The sequence below is a fragment of the Nerophis ophidion genome, linkage group LG04 (genome assembly GCF_033978795.1).
Source record: "Nerophis ophidion isolate RoL-2023_Sa linkage group LG04, RoL_Noph_v1.0, whole genome shotgun sequence".
Taxonomy (NCBI): Eukaryota; Metazoa; Chordata; class Actinopteri; order Syngnathiformes; family Syngnathidae; genus Nerophis; species Nerophis ophidion.
Window position 1 is genome coordinate 78,249,981 of NC_084614.1, and position 23,019 is coordinate 78,272,999.

The 23,019-nt window shown below is 41.6% G+C and overlaps 2 protein-coding genes across 2 annotated transcripts in view; both read right to left on the bottom strand.

Moving 5' to 3' along the window:
- The window catches only part of LOC133551943 (uncharacterized), a 71,634-nt gene extending 57,138 nt beyond the window's left edge, over positions 1-14,496 (bottom strand). The window contains exon 1 of the mRNA XM_061899156.1: positions 14,070-14,496. Within this exon, the coding sequence (XP_061755140.1) occupies positions 14,070-14,445 (376 nt within the window). The 5' untranslated portion in view covers positions 14,446-14,496. The remainder of the gene's footprint in view (positions 1-14,069) is intronic.
- Positions 14,497-15,916: 1,420 nt separating this feature from the next.
- Positions 15,917-20,096, bottom strand: LOC133551956 (class I histocompatibility antigen, F10 alpha chain-like). Its single transcript, XM_061899171.1, has 3 exons — positions 19,693-20,096; positions 19,217-19,495; positions 15,917-17,527 (listed from the first exon to the last, which is right to left on the bottom strand). Exons 1-3 carry the CDS (start codon positions 20,006-20,008, stop codon positions 16,887-16,889), a joined length of 1,236 nt encoding a protein of 411 aa, XP_061755155.1. The 5' UTR covers positions 20,009-20,096; the 3' UTR covers positions 15,917-16,886.
- Between the last annotated feature and the right edge of the window lie 2,923 nt (positions 20,097-23,019).

Below are 23,019 nucleotides of genomic sequence, written 5' to 3' on the forward strand. Positions count from 1 at the left end.
TTGATTTGATACACCGGGCCAAGTGATTAGGACACCTGATTCTCATCATTTGGATGGTTGGCCAAATACTTTATAGAATGTTTTATCGAATGCATGTTTTATTGATATTATACGTCCATCGCGATATGTTTTGATATCATTTTAACGCTCTGCCGTGGCTTTCTATTGTGTGCGTGCGTGTGTTTTTTGTTTTGTTTTTTTTAATGGAGGTGCCAACCCTCCCCCCACCTCGCTGTCGGCCAGCAATGTTATCGCCGGCGAGTTGTTGCCAGCCGGGTGGATGACTTCAGGGAAGCTTTAAAAAAAAAAAAAAAGCGCCGAACCTGCACCGTTCAGACTCAGCAATGAAGCCGGAGAACGCGACGCTCTTCGCTTCCCCGACAATAAAAGTCGAGTCACCCCGCGGTAGTTGGCCGCCGCAGACGGGGAGATTAACCGTTGGCACCACGCTGATAACGGGCGGGTGATTTGTGGCGCTGAAGCCGTCAACACGAGGAGGCGCATTAGTGGAATGATCCCCGGCTGGAGCTGCGTGTTCCAGCAGGCCCTCGTTACAAGGACCACGTGGGAGCGCCCGCGCGGGCCTTAATTGTGTCGGCGAGTCAGCGTTTTTTTCAAAGTTGACCTCTTTTTCAAGACCTCTGCAGTTAGTTTGCAGAATTGTATTTACAACTACGGATGGGTGCTGTTAACGTCTGAACCCAAACCGTATATCGTCACCAAAATGTCCATCTATCTTACTCCCGGTACCAGGCAATCAATACCAGTACTCAAAGGTACTGATTATTGGTGCTTTTGTGTGTGTTAAAGGCCTACTGAAACCTACTACTAGCGACCACGCGGTCTGATAGTTTATATATCAATGATGAAATATTAACATTGCAACACATGCCAATACGGCCTTTTTAGTTTACTAAATTGCAATTTTAAATTCCATGCCGAAGTATCTGTCACGCCTGTAAGTTATGTTTTGGTCATGCAATGTTTAGTTTTTGGACATTTAGTCACGTTTTGCACTTCCTGGTTTTGTTTGTTTATATATATATATATATACATGTATATATATATATATATATATATATATATATATATATATATGTATTATTGGTGTTTATGTTTTTTCTTTTATAGGCCCTGCTTTATAGAAGAAAAAACATTTTTTTTTAATATGGCAAACACAAAATATGCAACATTTTCCCCCAAAAAACATCTCAAAGTGGAATATTTAATGTGACGTCGTTGGAGCCTTGAATAGGTCAATAATCCATAATGACGCTGATTTTGATTTATTATTATGTTTTTAGTAAACAACAGCCTAGATGGCAGCTTTGTGTTATTAGAGTAAACATTGCAACATTTTCTTGTCACATTTCACCTGTTTGCTCTTTTATAGCACTTTTTCGGTTTGTTATTTTTTTAATCGTATTTTTAGAATGTGCTTAGGGCCGTTAAAAAATTACCCCCGGGCCGCACTTTGGACACCCCTGTACGAGGATGACAGGAGATGCAAAACAATAACACATGCCCTTCTTATTTATGATTTACTTTTTAAATTTGACCTCAGTTCTGTACACTGCTGCTGGCATTTTTAATTTTCCCAAGGGAACTCTACTGAAGGAATCAATAAAGTACTATCCTTCTATCTGTCCTCGCTCATCCATGCGGACTTGGCTCTCTTGGTTGCTTTGTTGGGTCTGCTCCTGTCTCCGGCCATACTCCCCCCACCACAGCAGACGTTGGCGTGGAACACCACAGAGTGTATATGTTTGTTTTTTGTTGTTGTTTTACTTTTGCGTCTGGTTGCATCAGCTCTCATCTTTTAAAGTCTTTAATGTCCTTTGTGTTCTTTGACGATTCTTTCTTACACACATGTTTATGTGTGCAATGGCTATGAGTTTTTTGTCCCCTTGGCCTCAGTCTGGACCCCCTCTACAGGGGCCCAGATGTTTGCTGTTGCACAAGCATGGGATAAAGTGTGTAACTTTTTGTCTGTAAAATACATCATTGCAGTTTTTTTTTATTAGCATGGATGTAATCTAGGAACAGCATTTCATAATTAATATTCAAAACCCCGAACCAGTGAAGTTGGCACGTAGTGTAATTCGTAAAATAAAAACAGAATACAATGATTTGCAAATCCTTTTCAACTCATATTCAATTGAATAGACTGCAAATACAAGATATTTAATGTTCGAACTGAGAAACTTTTTTTTTTTTGGCAAATATTCATCATCTTAGAAATTAATGGCAGCAACACATTGCAAAAAAGGTTGGCACATGGGCATTTTTTACCACTGTGTTACATGGCCTTTCCTTTTAACAACACTCAGTAAACGTTTGGGAACTGAGGAGACTGATTTTTTAAACTTTCCAGGTGGAATTGTTTCCCATTCTTGCTTGATTTACAGCTTAAGTTGTTCAACAGTCCAGGGTCTCGTTTGTGGTATTTTAGGCTTCATAATGTGCCACACATTTTCAATGGGAGACAGGTCTGGACTACAGGCAGGCCAGTCCAGTACCCTCACTCTTTTACTACGAAGCCACACTGTTGTAACACGTGGCTTGGCATTGTCTTGCTGAAATAAGCAGGGGCGTCCATGATTACGTTGCTTGGATGGCAACATATGTTGCACCAAAACCTGTATGTATCTTTCAGCATTAATGGTGCCTTCATAGATGTGTAAGTTACCCATGCCTTGGGCACTAATACACCCCCACACCATCACAGATGCTGGCTTTTCAACTTTGCGCCTTGAATTATCCGCATTGTTCTTTTCCTCTTTGATCTGGAGGACACAACGTCCACAGTTTCCAAAAAACAATTTGAAATGTGGCCTCGTCAGACCGCACAACTCTTTTACACTTTGCATCAGTCCATCTTGGGTGAGCTCGGGTTTAGCGACGCTGGCAGAATTTCTGGGTGTTGTTGATAACTGGCTTTCGCTTTGAATAGTACAGTTTTAACTTGTACTTACAGATGTAGCAACCAACTGTAGTTACTGACAGTGGTTTTCTGAAGTGTTCCTGAGCCCACGTGGTGATAACCTTTACACACTGATGCCACTTTTTGATGCAGTACGGCCTGAGGGATCGAAGGTCAAGGGGATTCAATGTTGGTTTTCAGCTTTGCTGCTTACGTGCAGGGATTTACCCAGATTCTCTGAACCTTTTGATTATATTACGGACCGCAGATGGTGAAATCCCTAAATTCCTTGCAATAGCTCGTTGAGAGTTGTTGTTTTTAAACATTTGTTCATGAAGTGGTGACCCTCGGCCCATCCTTGTTTGTGAATGAACAAAAATGTCATGGAAGCTGCTTTTATACTCAATCATGGCACCCACCTGTTCCCAATTAGCCTGTTCACCTGTGGGATGTTTCAAATAAGTGTTTGATGAGCATTCCTCAACTTTCTCAGTCTTTTTTGCCACATGTGCCATATTTTTTCAAACATGTTGCAGGCAATTCCAAATGAGCTAATACTTGCAAAAAATAAAGTTATCTAGTTTGAGCGTATAGTATCTTGCCTTTGCAGTCTATTCAATTGAATATGGGTTGAAAAAGATTTGCAAATCACTGTTTTCTGTTTTTATTTACCATTTACACAACGTCCCAACTTCATTGGTCTCGGGTTTTGTATATTGAAAAAAAGAACATTATTAAAAAAAAAAAATAAAGGCCACAAAAACGCATCAATCAAATTGGTTGTAATTAGCCCCTTAAGTCCCTTAGCAGCTATAAAATGATGTTGCTGAAAAGACGATATCTGTAAAATGTGTGTCTGTGGAGCACAAGCACTGATCCTGCAGCCGTGTGTGGAACTGTCAGTGTGCCCAGTTACTAAATAAAAACTAAATAGTGCTGGCACGACAGCGGTGAGTGTTGATAAATCATATTGGGCGTGATAAATAATTATATTCGCATTTTCTCCCAGTATTGTGGGAGTTTTAATGATCAGCATATATTTTGCATGTTAATGAAGACAGAGACCCAAAATGTATTGCACGCCTTATTCTGCTCACTTAAGAGACACAATCCACTTTGCACAGGTTTAGTAGATCAGCTCTGCGTGTGCTATCGGGTTTGCACGTGTTTTAGTACACGCAAACCTTTAATAAATCAGGCCCTATGAGTCCAACTCCATCCTGGAGACGAGGATTGCACTTTGTCAGGCCTCTACCTTCACACCTGTGCAACTTGGGTGTGCCACCTGAAGACTAAGCTCAAAATAACCACAAGAAGGTGCCAATCTCTCAGGAGGGGAAGTAAAAAAATAAAAGTGAACTCAACTTCATAAAGTATCCTTGATCCATATTTTTCCCACCATCACTACATTTATCTTAACTTGATGGCCTAATTCTTAAACTGAATGTTCACCTTTAGTAGGACTTCACACACAATAGTCAATATTTACACCACTGAAAAGTACAATCCACTTATGAGCAAAACAAAAACATTCTTCTCAAACTAGTTTATCAACAAGTCAGCTGCGTCATGCCTCAAAGTTTCCGCCTCCTCCACTTATTCACACACAGAGAAACTTAACAGCACTGCCTACACTCTAGACCAGGGGTCTCAAACTCAATTTACCAGGGGGCCACTGGATGCAGAGTCTGAGTGAGGCTGGGCCGCAAAAAAATATTTTTTTTTGCATACTCCTCACCATGTCTAGTTGTATAATGACGTTTCAAATTGTATCCCTTGTGCAACTTTCTGGGTGCAAATAAGACACGTCGGGGTGCCCCTGTGCTCAACAAAGAAATATCGCATCTCCCACTTTTCCTGGAATTGTCTTTGCTCATCACTAACCCTTCTCTTCACTGCAGGCTTTGAAAAAGACATGTTTGGGGTTGTGGAATATATTTGTATTTAGCCCACGCACGGAGAATAATGTTGTTTCCGCAATGTGCGTCGCTGCGCTTTTCCTCCCTACAGCAACACGGCGGTCGGCGGATAATAGCCGGGAAAGTACCGGGATAGCGAGCGCAAAAAAGTGACGGCTCCCGGAGTGTTTATATGTAGTGTTCATCGTGTGAGGCAATGCAAACTAAAAAAAACAAATAACGGTTTGAATTGGTCCAGGTTATCGGGGACTGTTATTACTGACGGACAGGTGTCGTGGTGTGACTGCAGCCAGGCACGTAAGTGAACCCCCGTCTCCATGGCAACGTCTCTGTCGCTTTCACTCATTTGCTGCTTTTCCACTAATGCAGGGTAGGCAACCCAGAACGTTCAAAGAACTATTTTGGACCCGAATAACACAACGCTGTCAAGCGCCGTTCATATAAAACTTGCGGGCCGCACTAACATTAAAGGCCTATTGAAATGAGATTTTCTTATTTAAACGGGGATAGCAGGTCCATTCTATGTGTCATACTTGATCATTTCCAGATATTGCCATATTTTTGCTGAAAGGATTTAGTAGAGAACATCGACGATAAAGTTAGCAACTTTTGGTGCTGATAAAAAAGCCTTGCCTGTACCGGAAGTAGCAGACGATGTGCGCGTGACGTCACGGGTTGTGGAGCTCCTCACATCTGAACATTGTTTACAATCATGGCCACCAGCAGCGAGAGCGATTCGGACCGAGAAAGCGACGATTTCCCCATTAATTTGAGCGAGGATGAAAGATTTGTGGATGAGGAAAGTGAGAGTGAAGGACTAGAAAGAAAAAAAAAGACTACAGTGGGAGCGATTCAGATATTATTAGACATATTTACTAGGATAATTCAGGAAATTTCCTTATCTGGTTATTGTGTTACTAGTGTTAAAGTGTGATTACATGGTCGTAACTGTACAACCGCACCTTTCTTCAGCACCAGTCGACGGGTGGTGGTGACGCCCATCTTTGCCCTTCAGAAGGGACCCTCTCCGAAACACGATCTTTCAAAGTGACCACTGCATAATACACTGTACTTTGTGTGTGTGGTCCAATCCAGCCGTGTTTGCTTGACCGCTCTGTTCCATAGTAAAGCTTCAACGTCATCCTTCGGGAATGTAAACAATGAAAAACACCGGCTGTGTTTGTGTTGCTAAAGGCGGCCGCAATACACCGCTTCCCACCGACAGCTTTCTTCTTTGACGTCTCCATTATTCATTGAACAAATAGCTAAATATTCAGCAACACAGATCTCCAGAATACTGTGGAATTATGCGATGAAAACAGACGACTTATAGCTGGGAACGGTGCTGGAACAAAATGTCCTCTACAATGCGTGACGTCACGCACACGCATCATCATACCGCGACGTTTCAGCAGGATACTTTGGCGCGAAATTTAAAATTGCAATTTAGCAAACTGGCATGTGTTGCAATGTTAATATTTCATCATTGATATATAAACTATCAGACTGCGTGGTCGCTAGTAGTGGCTTTCAGTAGGCCTTTCAATCAATCAATCACCAATCAATGTTTATTTATATAGCCCTAAATCACAAGTGCCTCAAAGGGCCGCACAAACCACAACGACATCCTCGGTAGGGCCCACATAAGGGCAAGGAAAAACTCGCCCCAGTGGGACGTCGACCATGATGACTATGAGAAACCTTGGAGAGGACCACATATGTGGGCAACACAGGCACTGAGCAAAAGTCTCTTGCTCTCTGTCCCTCAGGACAGAACGGAAGGCTTCGAATGGAATTAGTTCAGTGAGTTTCAGTTTCGTCTGCAATGCATTCCATGCCATAGGGGCAGCAATGCCAAAAGCTCTTTTGCCAAATTCAGTCCGTACATGGGGAACAGTTAAAACATACAAATTGTTAGAACGCATAAGAGCTGTTTTTTCTTTGTCACAAAGTAGACAAGTATGGAGGTATTAAACCTAAAAGAGCTTTATAAATGATGGCCAGCCAATGTGTGTATCTGTGTGCACTCAATGAAGATAAGTCTGACTTCATATACAGTTGACAGTGGTGGGTGAGACTACGACAGCCAGGAACAAATCTTAGTGCTGAGTGAAAAACAGTGTCCAAGGACTGGAGGCATTTAGATGAAGCACTAAAATAAAGCAGGTCTCCATAATCATTTACGGGCAAGATAGTCGCTGTCACCAATTTCTTTCTGACTTTAAGAGAGAAGCCGTTTTTATTTCTAAAAAGGAAACCGAGCTTTACCCTGAGCTTAGAGACCAAGTTGTTAATACGGGCTTTAAATGAAAGCTCCTGATCAAGAGTAAAACCCAAGTACTTGTAATTTAAGACCTGCTCTATAGGGTTTCCATTTGATGTTACAATATTTGGAATATTTTCCAGTAGCACCCTTGAATGAGAGAAACCATTACTTTGCTTTTATCTGTATTTAAAACCAATTTAAGATCAAATAAGCGAGCCTGGATGACATCAAAAGCAGCTTGTAAAAACTCAAAAGCCTGAGTGCTGGAGGTTGAACAGCAATAAATAATGGTGTCGTCTGCATAAAAATGGTACATTGCATTTGACAGATTATTGCAAAGATTATTCAAGTAGATAGAAAATAAAATGGGCCCCAGCACTGAGCCTTGTGGAACTCCTTTGGTAATGTCCAATAATGAAGAGGTTGTCCCAGCCACCTGTACACGTTGTGTTCTGCTGGAAAGATAGTCTGTGAACCAAGCAGCTGCATTTTTAGATAATCCAACGTGATGGAGAGCTTCAATGAGCAGACTGTGGTCTACTGTGTCAAATGCTTTTGACAAATCAATAAAAAGGCCGACACAGTATTTTTTGCCGTCCACAGTCTCGATTAAATCATTGAGGACCTTAAGAGCAGCTGTAATAGTGCTATGCTGTATTCTAAAATCCGATTGAAATGGGGATAAAATATTGTTTAATTCTAAAAAATTAATTTAGCTGGTTACTGATGATTTTCTCAAACAATTTTGCTAAAATGCATAATTTTGAAATTGGTCTGTAATTATTTATATTTGTGGGTTCACCCCCTTTTAGCAGGGGAAGAACAAAGGCTGATTTCCAGATTTTTGGAATGATTTTACTTGTTAGACTGAGGTTAAAAATATGCGAGAGAGGCTCAGCAATAAAATCAGCAGCCAATTTTAAGAAAACGGGTTCAATTTGGTCCGGTCCTGCTGCTTTAGTTGTGTCCAGGCTCTTTAGTGCATTGTATACCTCAGATACTGATACAGGTGTGAAGTCACAAGTGCAGGTGCTGCGTCTAATTACAGCCTGTGGTGTATTTGGGATATTAACATTAGTTAAACCAACATTTGACGATTGAGGATTCAACGACTCAAAGAAAAATCCGCCAGAAACTAAATACTCATTAAAACAATTTGATATAGTTGTCTTATCAGACAAAGTACCAGATTGAGTAATCAAAGGACATGGGAAGTCATTTGTTTTCACATGATTTAAAGAAGCTTTTATGGTTTGCCAAAACTTTTTGGGGTGATTGATATGTTTTCTTGCATTCATGCAGGTAAAAATCAGACTTGGCTCTCTTAACAAGCGAAGTACATTTATTTCTAAGCTGGCGAAAGCTAAGCCAGTCAACCTCTGTCTTTGTTTTTCGAGCCCTGGCCCAAGCAACATCTCTCTCTTTGAGAAGGTTTCCAATTGCAGCGGTAAACCAGGGATTATTTCCACCTTTAACTCTAAATTTTCGAAAGGGAGCATGTTTATTGACTATACGTTGAAATTCGTTATAAAAGTATTTCAACGCTATCTCAATATCATCAATTAAAGCAACTCTGTTCCACTCAAAGGCAGCTAAGTCGTATATAAAAGCTGGGAGGCGAAAAATGTTAATATCTCTTTTGCATGTAATAATGGGTTTTGATTTTGGTAGCTTGCAGTTTCCTACAGCTGCAATTGTACAATGATCACTCAAGTCATTGACAAACACCCCAGTACCAGTGTACTTATGGGGAGCGTTGGTTAGAATTACATCAAGTAAAGATGATTTTGAGGTGTTTTTAGTATTGGGTCGAGTTGGGGAAGTGAATAATTGAGTTAAATTTAGTGTGTTGCATACAGCTTTAAGGTTATCAGAAGAGGAAGTCAACCAGTCAAAATTTAAATCACCAACCAAGAGAAGTTCAGTAGTCCACTCATAAAGGATTCAAGAGAGGCAAGGGCTTCAGTGGAGGCATAGGGAGGTCTATAACACCCTACAATTGCGAGAGTTTGGCCATGCGAGAATTCAAGCTGCAGGGCAAGGAGTTCAAATGGTTTAGTGATTGACAGTGATGATAATAAAGTAACATTAAATCTGTTTTTTATATACATAGCCACCCCTCCACCTTTTCGAGGACGATCGCATCGGAAGACATTGTATCCATTTATAGCAATGTCCTTGTCAGAGACTGCTTTACTTAGCCAGGTTTCTGATAAAATAAATATATCTGCATTGGTTGTTTGAATCCAAATTTTGACTAAGTCTAATTTTGGCAGTAGGCTTGTAATATTTGAATGAATTAAACCAAGACCTGACCTAGCTCTAAGTTCACCAGGAGTACTGATGTTGTATAAAGCTGGGCCTGGGTTTGGTTGCACATTGCCTGATAGCAGAAGTAAGAGCAATATAAAGATTTTCCGTTTCATATGGCAAGGTGACCTCATGACAACATTATTTGGCTTCACAATATCAAAATGAGTAATATCAGAAGGAGAAAACCATCTGTTTAGCACAGAAATACACCATAACTGAAGCTGGTTAGAATTATTTAGCACTGACCCACATGTGGATATCAATAACCTTTGTGTAAATGCTGTAGTTTCAAAGGACCAGGTGATTGTTATTGCGTTTGGTAGAGTTAAAGGTTGGTGGAGCACCTGGTCAGGTACCCCACTACAATTGCAGAAAACAAGTCCAGGAAAAAGCATTAATATTAAATAGAGAGCTTTTGTCAAAGTCATTGTTAAATTGTTTTACTACCTACCCAGGTCCAATAATCAAAGTTCAGATGTCCAAGCTACAAGAGTTGGAAGACCAAGCTAAGGCTAGCAGAGGCCCAGCTTTAGTCAGTCTGAGGCTAAGATGGATCCAGGCCGTGGAAGACGGAAGGCCAAGATGAAGCCAGTCGACTCAGACTGTAGGTAGTGGAAGGCCAAGCTGAGACTAGTATAGATCCAGACTGTGGCAGATGGAAGGCCAAAATTTCAGCTAGCAAAACATCCCCCGGCTTCTGCAGGTCAGAGGCCTCCAGATTTCCAAATCCAACAAAAGCAGTCAGAAATACCACTTTTTGGAAGTAAGCCTTCATTCATCAATTGTTACGCTTAAAACTAGTGCAATTTACTTAAATCGGCCAAAAAAAGAGACTAAAACACATAGAAATTCAGACCACTTTGACAAGCAGACAAACAAAAGACAGTCCTGTCGGCCATCTTGGATTGGACATTCAATCAATCAATCAATCAATGTTTACTTATATAGCCCTAAATCACTAGTGTCTCAAAGGGCTGCACAAACCACCACGACATCCTCGGTAGGCCCACATAAGGGCAAGGAAAACTCACACCCAGTGGGACGTCGGTGACAATGATGACTATGAGAACCTTAGAGAGGAGGAAAGCAAGCAATGGATGTCGAGCGGGTCTAACATGATACTGTGAAAGTTCAATCCACAATGGATACAACACAGTCGCGGGAGTCCAGTCCAAAGAGGATCCAAGACACAGCAGCGAGAGTCCCGTTCACAGCGGAGCCAGCAGGAAACCATCCCAAGCGTAGGCGGACCAGCAGCGCAGAGATGTCCCCAGCCGATACACAGGCAAGCAGTACATGGCCACCGGATCGGACTGGACCCCCTCCACACGGGAGAGTGGGACATAGAAGAAAAAGAAAAGAAACGGCAGATCAACTGGTCTAAAAAGGGAGTCTATTTAAAGGCTAGAGTATACAAATGAGTTTTAAGGTGAGACTTAAATGCTTCTACTGAGGTGGCATCGCGAACTGTTACCGGGAGGGTATTCCAGAGTACTGGAGCCCGAACGGAAAATGCTCTATAGCCCGCAGACTTTTTTTGGGCTTTGGGAATCACTAATAAGCCGGAATCCTTTGAACGCAGATTTCTTGCCGGGACATATGGTACAATACAATCGGCAAGATAAGATGGAGCTAGACCGTGTAGTATTTTATACGTAAGTAGTAAAACCTTAAAGTCACATCTTAAGTGCACAGGAAGCCAGTGCAGGTGAGCCAGTACAGGCGTAATGTGATCAAACTTTCTTGTTCTTGTCAAAAGTCTAGCAGCCGCATTTTGTACCAACTGTAATCTTTTAATGCTAGACATGGGGAGACCCGAAAATAATACGTTACAGTAGTCGAGGCGAGACGTAACAAACGCATGGATAATGATCTCAGCGTCTTTAGTGGACAGAATGGAGCGAATTTTAGCGATGTTACGGAGATGAAAGAAGGCCGTTTTAGTAACGCTTTTAATGTGTGCCTCAAAGGAGAGAGTTGGGTCGAAGATAATACCCAGATTCTTTACCGTGTCGCCTTGTTTAATTGTTTGGTTGTCAAATGTTAGAGTTGTATTATTAAATAGAGTTCGGTGTCTAGCAGGACCGATAATCAGCATTTCCGTTTTTTTGGCGTTGAGTTGCAAAAAGTTAGCGGACATCCATTGTTTAATTTCATTAAGACACGCCTCCAGCTGACTACAATCCGGCGTGTTGGTCAGCTTTAGGGGCATGTAGAGTTGGGTGTCATCAGCATAACAGTGAAAGCTAACACCGTATTTGCGTATGATGTCACCTAGCGGCAGCATGTAGATGCTGAAGAGTGCAGGGCCAAGGACCGAACCCTGGGGAACTCCACACGTTACCTTAACGTAGTCCGAGGTCACATTGTTATGGGAGACACACTGCATCCTATCAGTAAGATAAGAGTTAAACCAAGACAGGGCTAAGTCTGACATACCAATTCGTGTTTTGATACGTTCTAATAAAATATTATGATCGACGGTATCGAAAGCAGCGCTAAGATCGAGGAGCAGCAACATAGATGACGCATCAGAATCCATCGTTAGCAATAGATGACGCATCAGAATCCATCGTTAGCAATAGATCATTAGTCATTTTTGCGAGGGCTGTCTCCGTCGAGTGATTTGCCCTGAAACCGGATTGAAAGGTTTCACATAGATTGTTAGACGCTAAGTGTTCATTTAACTGCTCCGCAACAATTTTTTCAAGGATTTTTGAAATAAAGGGAAGGTGAGACACCGGTCGGTAATTTACCATGAGGTCAGGATCGAGGTTAGGTCTTTTAAGAAGAGGATGAATAACCGCTTTTTTGAATGCTAGGGGAACAGTGCCCGAGGAGAGTGATAAGTTTATAATATTTAGCACTGATGGACCTAATAATACAAAGAGTTCCTTGATCAGTTTCCCAGGAAGAGGGTCAAGTAAACATGTTGTCTGTTTTATTCCCTTAACACGTTGTAACAATTCCTCTAATGTTATTTCCTCAAAACGAGAGAAACTATTTTGGAGGGCAGTATCCGCCGTATATGCAATCGTGTCAGTGTTAATAGAACCCCGTTGTAGCTGGGACGCATTGTCTTTAATCTCCTTTCTAATGACTTCAATTTTCTTACTAAAGAATTGCATAAAGTCATCAGCTGAGTGGGTTAAGCTACTGGAAGGAGTCCCTTGTTGGGTTAGCGATGCTACCGTACTAAACAAAAATTTAGGATCGTTTTTATTACGGTGGATGAGATTTGAGTAATATTTAGCTTTAGCTAAGGTAAGCATGCGTTTATAAGTTATTAAACCATCACTCCATGCTTGATGGTGCACCTCAAGTTTAGTCGTGCGCCATTTGCGTTCCAGCTTTCTGCATAATAATTTCTGAGCTCTAGTTTCTTCTGTAAACCACGGGGTGCGCTTTTTTGGAGCCTTTTTTAACTTTAGCGGTGCTATGTTATCAATGGTTTCGCGCAGGGCGTCGTTAAAGTTGTTAGTGAGGTTATCAATAGAGCCCACATACTTTGGGAATGGTGCCATTACCGAGGGCAGTAGGTCCGCAAGAGTTGTCGTTGTGGCTGTATTAATGTTGCGGCTGCTATAGCAGTTATTATTATTATTAGTTTGACGAACATGCGTCTGAACCTCGAATTTTATAAGGTAATGATCGGACAATACTTTAGTATACGGGAGTATCGTAACTTTGGAAACGGTGATGCCCCTGACAAGCACTAGGTCTATCGTATTACCGTTGCGATGCGTGGGTTCATTTATTATTTGTGTGAGACCACAGCTATCAATTACAGTCTGGAGCGCTACGCACGGTGGGTCCGATGGGGTATTCATATGGATATTAAAGTCCCCCATTATGATTATATTATCGGCGTGTGTCACTAGATCAGCAACGAACTCTGAGAATTCATTAATAAAGTCCGAATAGGGCCCTGGGGGGCGGTAGATAACAGCCAGGTGTAGAGGCAGCGGTGTGACAGACCTCATAGTAAGCACCTCAAACGATTTATATTTATTATTTATGTTAGGACTAAGGTTAAAGTTTTCGTTGTATATTAGTGCGACCCCCCCACCCCTTTTGAGCGGACGGGCAATATGCGCATGTGTAAAGTTAGGAGGACATGCCTCATTTAGCGCAAAAAAGTCGTTTGGTTTAAGCCAGGTTTCGCTGAGACCGATGACGTTAAGATTGTTGTCTCTGATAATATCATTAACTAACAACGTTTTGGGAGACAATGATCTTATGTTTAAAAAACCTACATTATAGGTAGTGGGCTGTTTTAGGGAGTTTTTGATCAAATTATCCGTAGTAGCAATATTAATAATGTTGTGTTTATTATGCCCAGTATAGTTACGACCATATCTAGGAATTGATACGACAGGAATTTTCCGATTGTTTGATTGTTGCTTTGATAAACTGCACGCATCATGGTTAGCCACCTCAGTAACGGGGATTTTCCGATTGTTTGTTTGTTGCTTTGATAAACTGCACGCATCATGGTTAGCCACCTCAGTAACGGGGATTTTCCGATTGTTTGTTTGTTGCTTTGATAAACTGCACGCATCATAGTTAGCCACCTCAGTAAAACACATGTCCAACTCTGAAACACTCAAAGCAGAAAAAACTTGTTCTAATTTAACAGACTCCTTACCCAGACCAGTAGTCGCGCATTTTCCATCTAAATCCGTCTTCGGGATGGAGGAAAGTGGTGTTCTGTGGGGATTAGCCTTCTGCTTTGTTTTTAGCCCCGCTCGGCATCCGCGTTTCCGATCACACCGCTGGCGTCTGCTCCGTAGACGGCCCCCGCTGCTACTAGACTCCCCTGCTTCACAGGCCGCTGGATGTAGCCGCCGATGTAATCCCATGCTAGTTAGCAAGTCTAGCACGCAAGTGTCTATCGGTCCAAAACGGCCCGATGTGTCCACATCCAGAAGTGTCTGGCGGTCGTACGTGATCACGGAGTGACCACGATGTGAGCCAGCCATAAAGTTTGTGGAATTGTCCGGTATTTCTGCCAAATGTTCCATCTTTAGCAGCAGCTCCTCGAGAGCGCAGCCCGTCCGGGCGCCGCCATCTTCAACATTAACCCAATTTGGAAATCGGTCTGTAGTTATTTATATTTGTGGATTCACCTACTTTTGACGGAGGAAGAAGAAAGGCGGGTTTGCTGATTTTTGGAACGATTTTGCTTGAAAGACTCAGGTTAAAAAGGCATGAAAAAGAAAAAGGCAATTAGAAATATTATACATTATGTCCCATATAAGCTCATACACGACACATTCTACAGATAGTGTATAAAATAACTAAATAGTGGAATAAAAGAGGTGAAAACATGTGAAATGGAACAAAGAAAAGTTGCATTGTTGAGTCTAATAAAGCTGCCATGCAGGTTGTTTTCTCTTTAAAGCTGTCATTGCTCAAAAATAATAATGAATCAAACTCAATGTTGTTACAAATTATTTAAACTAGTCATGGCTCCAATTACGTCACATACAAAATTTGACTTAAGAGTATTTTTCTAGGATATTTTGTGTTTATCCTACAAAAAAAGGGTTTTTGACTAATAGGGCAAAAAAAAAAAAAAAAAGAAATGAAGAAGCTGTCACGTACTTGCATGGCTGCTCTAGTTGTGACCCCAAGATGCAGGAGACAGGAGGACGACGTGCGGCTGAGAGTCTTTTAATTCCCACAGGGAGCACAAGGAGGTGCAGCAGGGAAATGCACAGAAGCATAAGCAGCATACAGAAAAACCAAAGTAACGTTTCACAAAACAATCCTTGAGCCCTGACTGGAGGGCGAGGCAGGCATAAATAGAAGCCAGTTGTTTAAAGTAAAAGTACCAATGATTGTCACACACACACTAGGTGTGGTGAGATTTTCCTCTGCATTTGACCCATCACCCTCACCCCATGACCAGGTGTGGCCAGGCTGCCAATCAGCGACAGGTGAGGAGGGAAAAGGGCTCAGGGAGACAAACAGGAAGTGGGACCAAAATAAGAGCGCTGACTAGGAGATAAACACAAACGCAAACAGACCGCGTGACACCTGACGTGACAGGTCGTCACAGAAACGAGGGATGGATCTGAAGTTTATCGAGGGACTTAAGTGTTGAAAGTAAAAAAAAAAATGTTTGACTTATTTTTATGAGTGGGGCCCGTTTGGATCCTAATAATTTCAGTGGGACAAGTTTTAATTGTCATTGCTCCAAAAAAAATTATGAATTAAAATCGATGATGTTATGAATTATTGACATATTTAAGATTGCAATTAAGTTGAGTGAAAATTATTATTTTGTGCTTTTGCCATAACAAAACAAGGTTTTGACAAAAATGGCGTAAATTATGAAAAAAAAAGACTGATAAGGACGGATAAACCTGAAATTGATTTAGTGATTTAAGTGTTGAATGAAAAAATACAAACATAAATAAAAATGACCTACTTCTACCATTTTTATGACTGAGACTCTTCCTGGTCCCCAAGAAAGCAGTGCGAGGCGAGTGGAGAAAAAAACGGATTTATTGACAGAGATGTGACACAATGTGATATTGATCATAAGCAGCGGTCATTGAAAGAAAAGAAGAAATCCTCGTCATGACGTCAAGGCCATGAAACGTGCGATTTTACAGCCACCAACGTTTGATCTTGAAAGTCTTTTAACGGCCAAAGAAGAATACATGGAATAGCGTGAGGAGCAGTCGGACGAAGAACAAAGCACATCTCCATCTCATCTCCGAGTGTGATGACGTCCCTCAGCGATGGAGACATCTCCCTGTGTTCCAGTGCACAAAGCATCCTGGAGGAAGAAGACCACTCAGCACATTCCCGACAGAAGCAGGTGAATCCAAGTTGAACATCATCTTCACACAAGAACATTTGGAGGTGCAGACAGTCCATGTGAGCTTACTCAGCCTTCAGCCGCCTGCACGTTCTCGTCGAGCTCCACGCCGCCGTGGCGAGCTGCGGGACAAACGCAAACGGTGAAGGAAGAACATCCAGAAGGTGCCTCGTCACTCACATCAGATCTTTGAGGTGTGACTTGGAAACATGACGAGTCAGCACACTTGATGTCTCATTTGGCTGATCCTCATCATGAGGACTCCTGTCAAAAGTGAGATATGCCAGACTTTGTATTGCGTGTGCTCACAGGAGGGACTTTTATTGTGAAGGAGTCAGCTCCAGTTGGGCTTTTCCGGCTAAACTTGTAACAAAGGTCCACATCAGACCTCCATGTGAGTGACGCTTCACCACGGCTTTGTTTCTTGCGGCTCAAAGAAAAGATGTTTTACTTACCAGCTGGATCGTACTGGGCTGAAATGAAAGAGAAACAAGGTGAAGTGGACTTTTCCCCTCACGTCACGCCGTGTTTCTACGTGAGAGTGTGCGCTCTGTCTCTGTGGATCTTTGAGTGTTTGGCTGGAAGGCAACTAAAAGATGGCCGCACCTTTGCAGCCCGGATGAAAGCATCAACTCACGGCCTGGACCGAGTGCACCGAGAAGAAGAAGACAGAGGACATTGGCGTCCCTCACCTTGTCTGTTTCTGTGACGCCTGACCATGACCATGATGATGATGATGATGATGATGGCCGCCACAGCGAGGACCGCCGCCGTGGCAGCGAGGGCGACGCTCAAGTTGTCTGTGGAGAGCAAAAAAGCACAAGTGGAGTGACAAAGCATGAAGAGGAAACCTTCATGACTACTTTGCATGCAGACGTCAAGCGTTGTCATGGTGACATGGATCAATAATGGTGACAGGTGGACTTGTGATGGGAAACATCTCCAACTAAATGTGTCTTTCTCACCTTCATGGCTTGCGTTGCTCAGGATGCTTCTTCTCTCCAGCTTGGTGACCAAGTCCTCCTTGACGCCTGACAGCTGAAACACACATTCGTACTTGCCCTCCACGTCGGCCGTCACCTCCACTTTCAGCGCCACCGACATCTGGAAGGTTCCGTCGTGGTTGGGGAGTATCTCTCCGTGCTCCACGTCCTCGAAGATCTGCTCGCCGTCTTTCCTCCAAAACAGGTCGGCACCGTCGGGGTAGAAACCTGTCGCCATGCAGCTGACCGGAGAGGACGGCGTCTTCTGGAGCAGGAACACCTCTGGAAGCTCTGCACAGGAAGTGATGTCACGTGTGAACACAGGACAACGTGGGGAGAAGGTGTGGATGGAGGTAAAGATGGAGAGAAGGTGGGGATGGAGGTAAAGATGGAGAGAAGGTGTGGATGGAGAGAATATGGAGAAAAGGTGTGGATGGAATCAAAGACGGAGAGAAGAAAAGAATGGAAGTAAAGATGGAGAGGTGTGGATGGAGGCAAAGATGGAGAGAAGGTGTGGATTAAAGTCAAGATGAGAGAATGTAATAACGGAGGTAAAGATGGAGAGAAAGTGAGAACGGAGGTAAATATGGAGAGAACGTGTGGATGGAGGTAAAGATGGAGAAAAGATGAGAACAGAGGTAAAGATGGAGTGAAGGTGTCGATGGAAAGAAGGTGTCAATGGAGGTAAAGACGGAGAAAATGGAGGTACAGAGAGAAGATGAGAATGGAGGTAAAGATGGAGAGAAGATGAGAACGGAGGTAAGGATGGAGAGAAGATGATAACAGAAGTAAAGATGGAGAGAAGGTGTGGATGGAGGTAAAGATGGAGAGAAGTTGAGAATGAGGTAAAGATGGAGAGAAGGAGAGAATGAGATAAAGATGGAAAGTAAGAGTGGACAGCGGTAAAGATGGAGAGAAGGTGAGGATGGAGGGAAAAGGAGAGAACGGAGGTAAGGATGGAGAGAATGAGGTAAAGATGGAGACAAGTTGAGAATTAGATAAAGATGGAGAGAAAGTGTAGATGGAGGTAAAGATGGAGAGAAAGTGAGGATGGAGGGAAAAGGAGAGAACGGAGGTAAATATGGAGAGAAGGTGTGGATGGAGGTAAAGATGGAGAGAAGGTAAGAATGAGGTAAAGATGGAGAGAGTGAGGTAAAGATGGAGAGAACGTGAGGATGGAGAGAAAAGGAGAGAACGGAGGTAAAGATGGAGAGAAGGTGAGAATGAGGTAAAAATGGAGAAAATGAGGTAAAGATGGAGAGAATGAGAGAATGAGATAAAGATGGAGAGAAAGTGTAGATGGAGGTAAAAATCAAGGGAAAAGGAGACAATGGAGGTAAATATGGAGAGAAGGTAAGAATGAGGTAAAGATGGAGAGAATGAGGTAAAGATGGAGAGAAGGAGAGAATGAGATAAAGATGGAGAGAAAGTGTAGATGGAGGTAAAGATGGAGAGAATGTGAGGATGGAGGTAAAGATGGAGGGAAAAGGAGAGAACTGAGGTAAATATGGAGAGAAGGTGTGGATGAGGTAAAGATGGAGAGAAGGTGAGAATGAGGTAAAGATGGAGAGAGCGAGGTAAAGATGGAGAGAAGGAGATAAAGATGGAGAGAAGATGAGAACACAGGTTAAGATGGAGAGAATGTGAGGATGGAGGTAAAGATGGATAGAAGGAGAGAATGAGGTGAAGATGGAGAGAAGGTTAGATTGGAGGTAAAGATGGAGAGAAAGTGTAGATGGAGGTAAAGATGGAAGTAAAAGGAGAGGATGGAGGTAAAGTTGGAGAAGGGAAAATGGAGGTAGAGATGGAGAGAAGGTGACAACGGAGGTAAAATGGAGAGAAGGTGAGAACGGAGGTAAAGATGGAGAGAAGGTGAGCGAAAGAGAGAAGAGTATAAAGAGACAGGGTGTAATGTCAGTAATGTTCCTATAGGGGGAGTGCTGACAAGTTAAAAGGTGAAAGTACATGTTGTGTTTCTACCTGTTCTCATTAGGACCTCCTTCCCATTGTTCACATGCTTCTTCAAGTAAGAAGGACAATCCTCAGTGTAGTAAAACTTATAGTGTTCTAGTAGATGTTTGTCCTGGTCCCACTTGAGTTTGGTGGGGAAAGCTTGTTGTTTTGCTGCAGTAAATGTCCATGTCTTCATGTCCAACGATATGTAATCTTCTCCATCATAACCTTGCTGATTCCAACCTTTAACTTCATCAGTCTCATCATTCCATTCACATCCAGACATCCACTGGAGAATGTGAACACCTGAGACACACACAGTGTTGTAAAGCAGAGTGACACACACACACACACACACACACACACACACACACACACAGTATTAGTGTAGGTTATTATGGGATGGACAGAGACAAGTATCAGTGCAGTAATGTGTGTTTACTACAGTATAAAAAGAGTACATCAAATAAATTTAAGTAGTAGAAAGTTCAACATAAACAAACCTCCAGTTTGGTTGAAACGCTTCTTAAGAACTTCAAGGCTGTGTTTGCCCCTCAACTCATTAGCAACATTGATCTCTGTTTGTCTCTGCCAGTATTTTGGATCCTCTGCTGTGATTTTGTTCATCCAGTCCTGTTTGGCTTCTGCTTTCCTGCTGTTGCTGTCATAGTGAGAAATCTGAACTCCATCAACATAACCAACCTCCACATACTCTGGGAAGTTTGGAACTTGAGAGGACGCAGTGAGGAAATACTGCAGCGTGTGAATCACTGAAAGAAGAAAACAACAACAGGATGACTTTTTATTATTTTGTTTCATGTTCAACAATCTTGCACTGTGAATATTTTAGCTCCTTCCGTCTTCAGTCGGGTCTTAAAGTGAACATCAAACACTGCTAGATATCACAGTCAAGACTCACATGTTCTATGACAAATACAACACATTAATAATATTACTAACATCTGTTGACGGTTTGAACATTTTGAAAATAAACATATATTTTCTACAATGGAGGCTGAATAAAAAGTACAACAGAGTTGAACACAACCTGTTCTGCCCATTTGATGTCGACTCTTACTGACATCTTGTGGCGGGGTGATGTTACTACACTTGATTAGTTTCTGACACTTCCGTGTTTGAAGATTTGTGTTCGTTCTTACAAGCCTTGGAAAAAATAAGTCTTTGAACAAGAAACACTAAAGTGAAAATAAATAATGAGCCTAAACGGATTTATCTGCTTCTGTAACCTTCTTGGAACATTTTAATTTTTTACTAGGAAAAAGGGAAAACAATAAATATGTTTAAAAAGAACCAGGATTAAGTAATAAAGGCCTTAAATAATACAACAATAATTTAATTAATAAGTAACAGAAACTATCAGAAGTCAAATAAGTGAAGGCACAAATAGGATTTATGAATAAAATATTAATAAACTTATAAAAAGGACTTACCAGGCGTCACGCTGTGCATTTGCACGACCAGAAGAAAGAATAAAAACAAGTTCATGATGTCAGCGCGAAACAAAAAGATGTTTGCCACTTTTAATCCCGCAGAGAAAGACAAAAGTGACGAACACTCGCTTGACTCGCAAACAGGAAAAATGAACCAGGAACTGTCGAGGCTCTTTTTATAATACTCCACCTGAGCCAATGAGGAGTCAGCATTCTGTGACGTCACAGTGAGGAGAGAAAACGAAACGCTATTCTGCACAGAAAAGTGGCAGCAGTCAACTGACAAGAAGTCTTCTACTGGACTCACTAGAGAGCGCCCCTTGTGGCCACGTCAGGTAAATGCTTGTGTGGCCTTTCTGGGAAATCACGTGACTTGACAACAAAAAGGTGTGTCAAGTTGGCCGCCAAACTTGGAAAGAAAAGAAAGAAAGAGGAATGAAGGTGAGATTGAGAGTTAAAAGTAATGACAGGGCTGGAACATCCGATCAGTGATCGTATTGTAGTCCTCTCAAGAAAGCATCAATACAAATAATGATTGATAGACATAAAGTCGCTACACCGCAGGACATCCTCACTTCTTTTTATTTCACGTCTTAACTTTCACCTCCGTTATGTCTCCCAAGCGTGAGGCGTCCCTGCTGGGGTAACGGGACACGCATCTGCCTCGCATGGGTTCGATTCCCGGCCAGGGTTGCATCAGGAAGTTTCATCCTGAGTAAAAAAGTCAGCAGAAAGCCTTCATGAGATGGACTCGCTGTGGCCAAAGTGCTGAACGTGGGGGAAAAGTGTGAGGCAGACGCTTCTGCTGGCAGAATATCAAAGAAAGTGAAAGTAAAAGTAGACACGGTAAAGCCAAACATTGAACTTGATGGTGATCATTTTTATTTTTATTTTTATTTTGTCGTACCTGTCAAAGGTGAACACACTTATCCACGTAGGTGAGTAGTAACAAGTTACATTTACTTAGATAAGAAACACAACTTTTACTTTGCTATATAACATATTCAATATATGTATAAAAATATACATTTAGGCCTCCACTCAGGCTTCATCCCAGGGACCCCAAAGGATTTTGCTCAAAAAAATATTTAAAATGTGTCATTATTTTGTATTATTATTATTCCAGGTTTAAATCTGTAGATCAACATTAGGTCTATCTGTCAATATAACCTTTTCAAAGATTTAAGTTGTATGCCCTTTTTGTCAAAGAAAACCCTGTTTTGTTATGGGAAAAAAACACAAAATATGCAATAGTTTCCCCCAATAGAATTTTAAAGAGGAATATTTGAGATTATATAATAATTGGAGCCTTAAAAAATTCAACACATAAAAACATTGATTTTAATTTATTTTTATTTTTTAGCAATGACACAAAAGAAAAATCCTACTGAAATTATTGGAGATCCAAAATTGTCCTACTCATTAGAAATAAAAAAATATATATTTTTTTACTGTTAACTTTAAACACAATCATCTTCAGATGAACTTCAGATCCATCCATCAAGTATATATATATATATTATTGGTGTTTTTTTTATTTTTTATATGGCAAACACAAAATATGCAACATTTTCCCCCAAAAACATCTCAAAGTGGAATATTTAATGTGGCGTCGTTGGAGCCTTGAATAGGTCAATAATCCATAATGACATTGATTTTGATTTATTATTATTTTTTTAGTAAACAACAGCCTAGATGGCAGCTTTGTGTTATTAGAGTAAACATTGCAACATTTTCTTGTCACATTTCACCTGTTTGCTCTTTAATAGCACTTTTTTTTATTTTTAATGTATTTTTAGAATTTGCTTTGGCCATTACAAAATTACCCGCGGGCCGCAAATGGCCTCCGGGCCACACTTTGGACACCCCTGTACGAGGATGACGGGATGCAAAAACAATAACACATGCCCTTCTTATTTATGATTTACTTTTTAAATTTGATCAAAGTTCTGTACAGTGCAACTGGAATTTTTAATTTTCCTGAGGGAACTCTACTGAAGGAATCAATAAAGTACTATCCTTCTATCTATCCTCGTTCATCCATGCGGACTTGGCTCTCTTGGTTGCTTTGTTGGGTCTGCTCCTGTCTCCGGCCATACTCCCCCCACCACAGCAGATGTTGGCGTGGAACACCACAGAGTGTATATGTTTGTTTTTTGTTGTTGTTTTACTTTTGCGTCTGGTTGCATCAGCTCTCATCTTTTAAAGTCTCTAATGTCCTTTGTGTTCTTTGACGTTTCCCTCTTACACACATGTTTATGTGTGGTATGGCTATGAGGTTTGTTTCCCTTGGCCTCAGTCTGGACCCCCTCTACAGGGGCCCAGATGTTTGCTGTTGCACAGGCATGGGATAAAGTGTGTAACTTTTTGTCTGTAATA

Coding starts and splice junctions, on each gene's coding strand:
- LOC133551956 (XM_061899171.1), bottom strand. CDS start 20,008: ATGAAACAAAATAATAAAAAGTCATCCTGTTGTTGTTTTCTTCTTTCA. Junction 19,496..19,692: donor GCGTTTCAACCAAACTGGAG/GTTTGTTTATGT, acceptor TGTGTGTCTCAG/GTGTTCACATTCTCCAGTGG. Junction 17,528..19,216: donor GGAGGTCCTAATGAGAACAG/GTAGAAACACAA, acceptor CTTCCTGTGCAG/AGCTTCCAGAGGTGTTCCTG.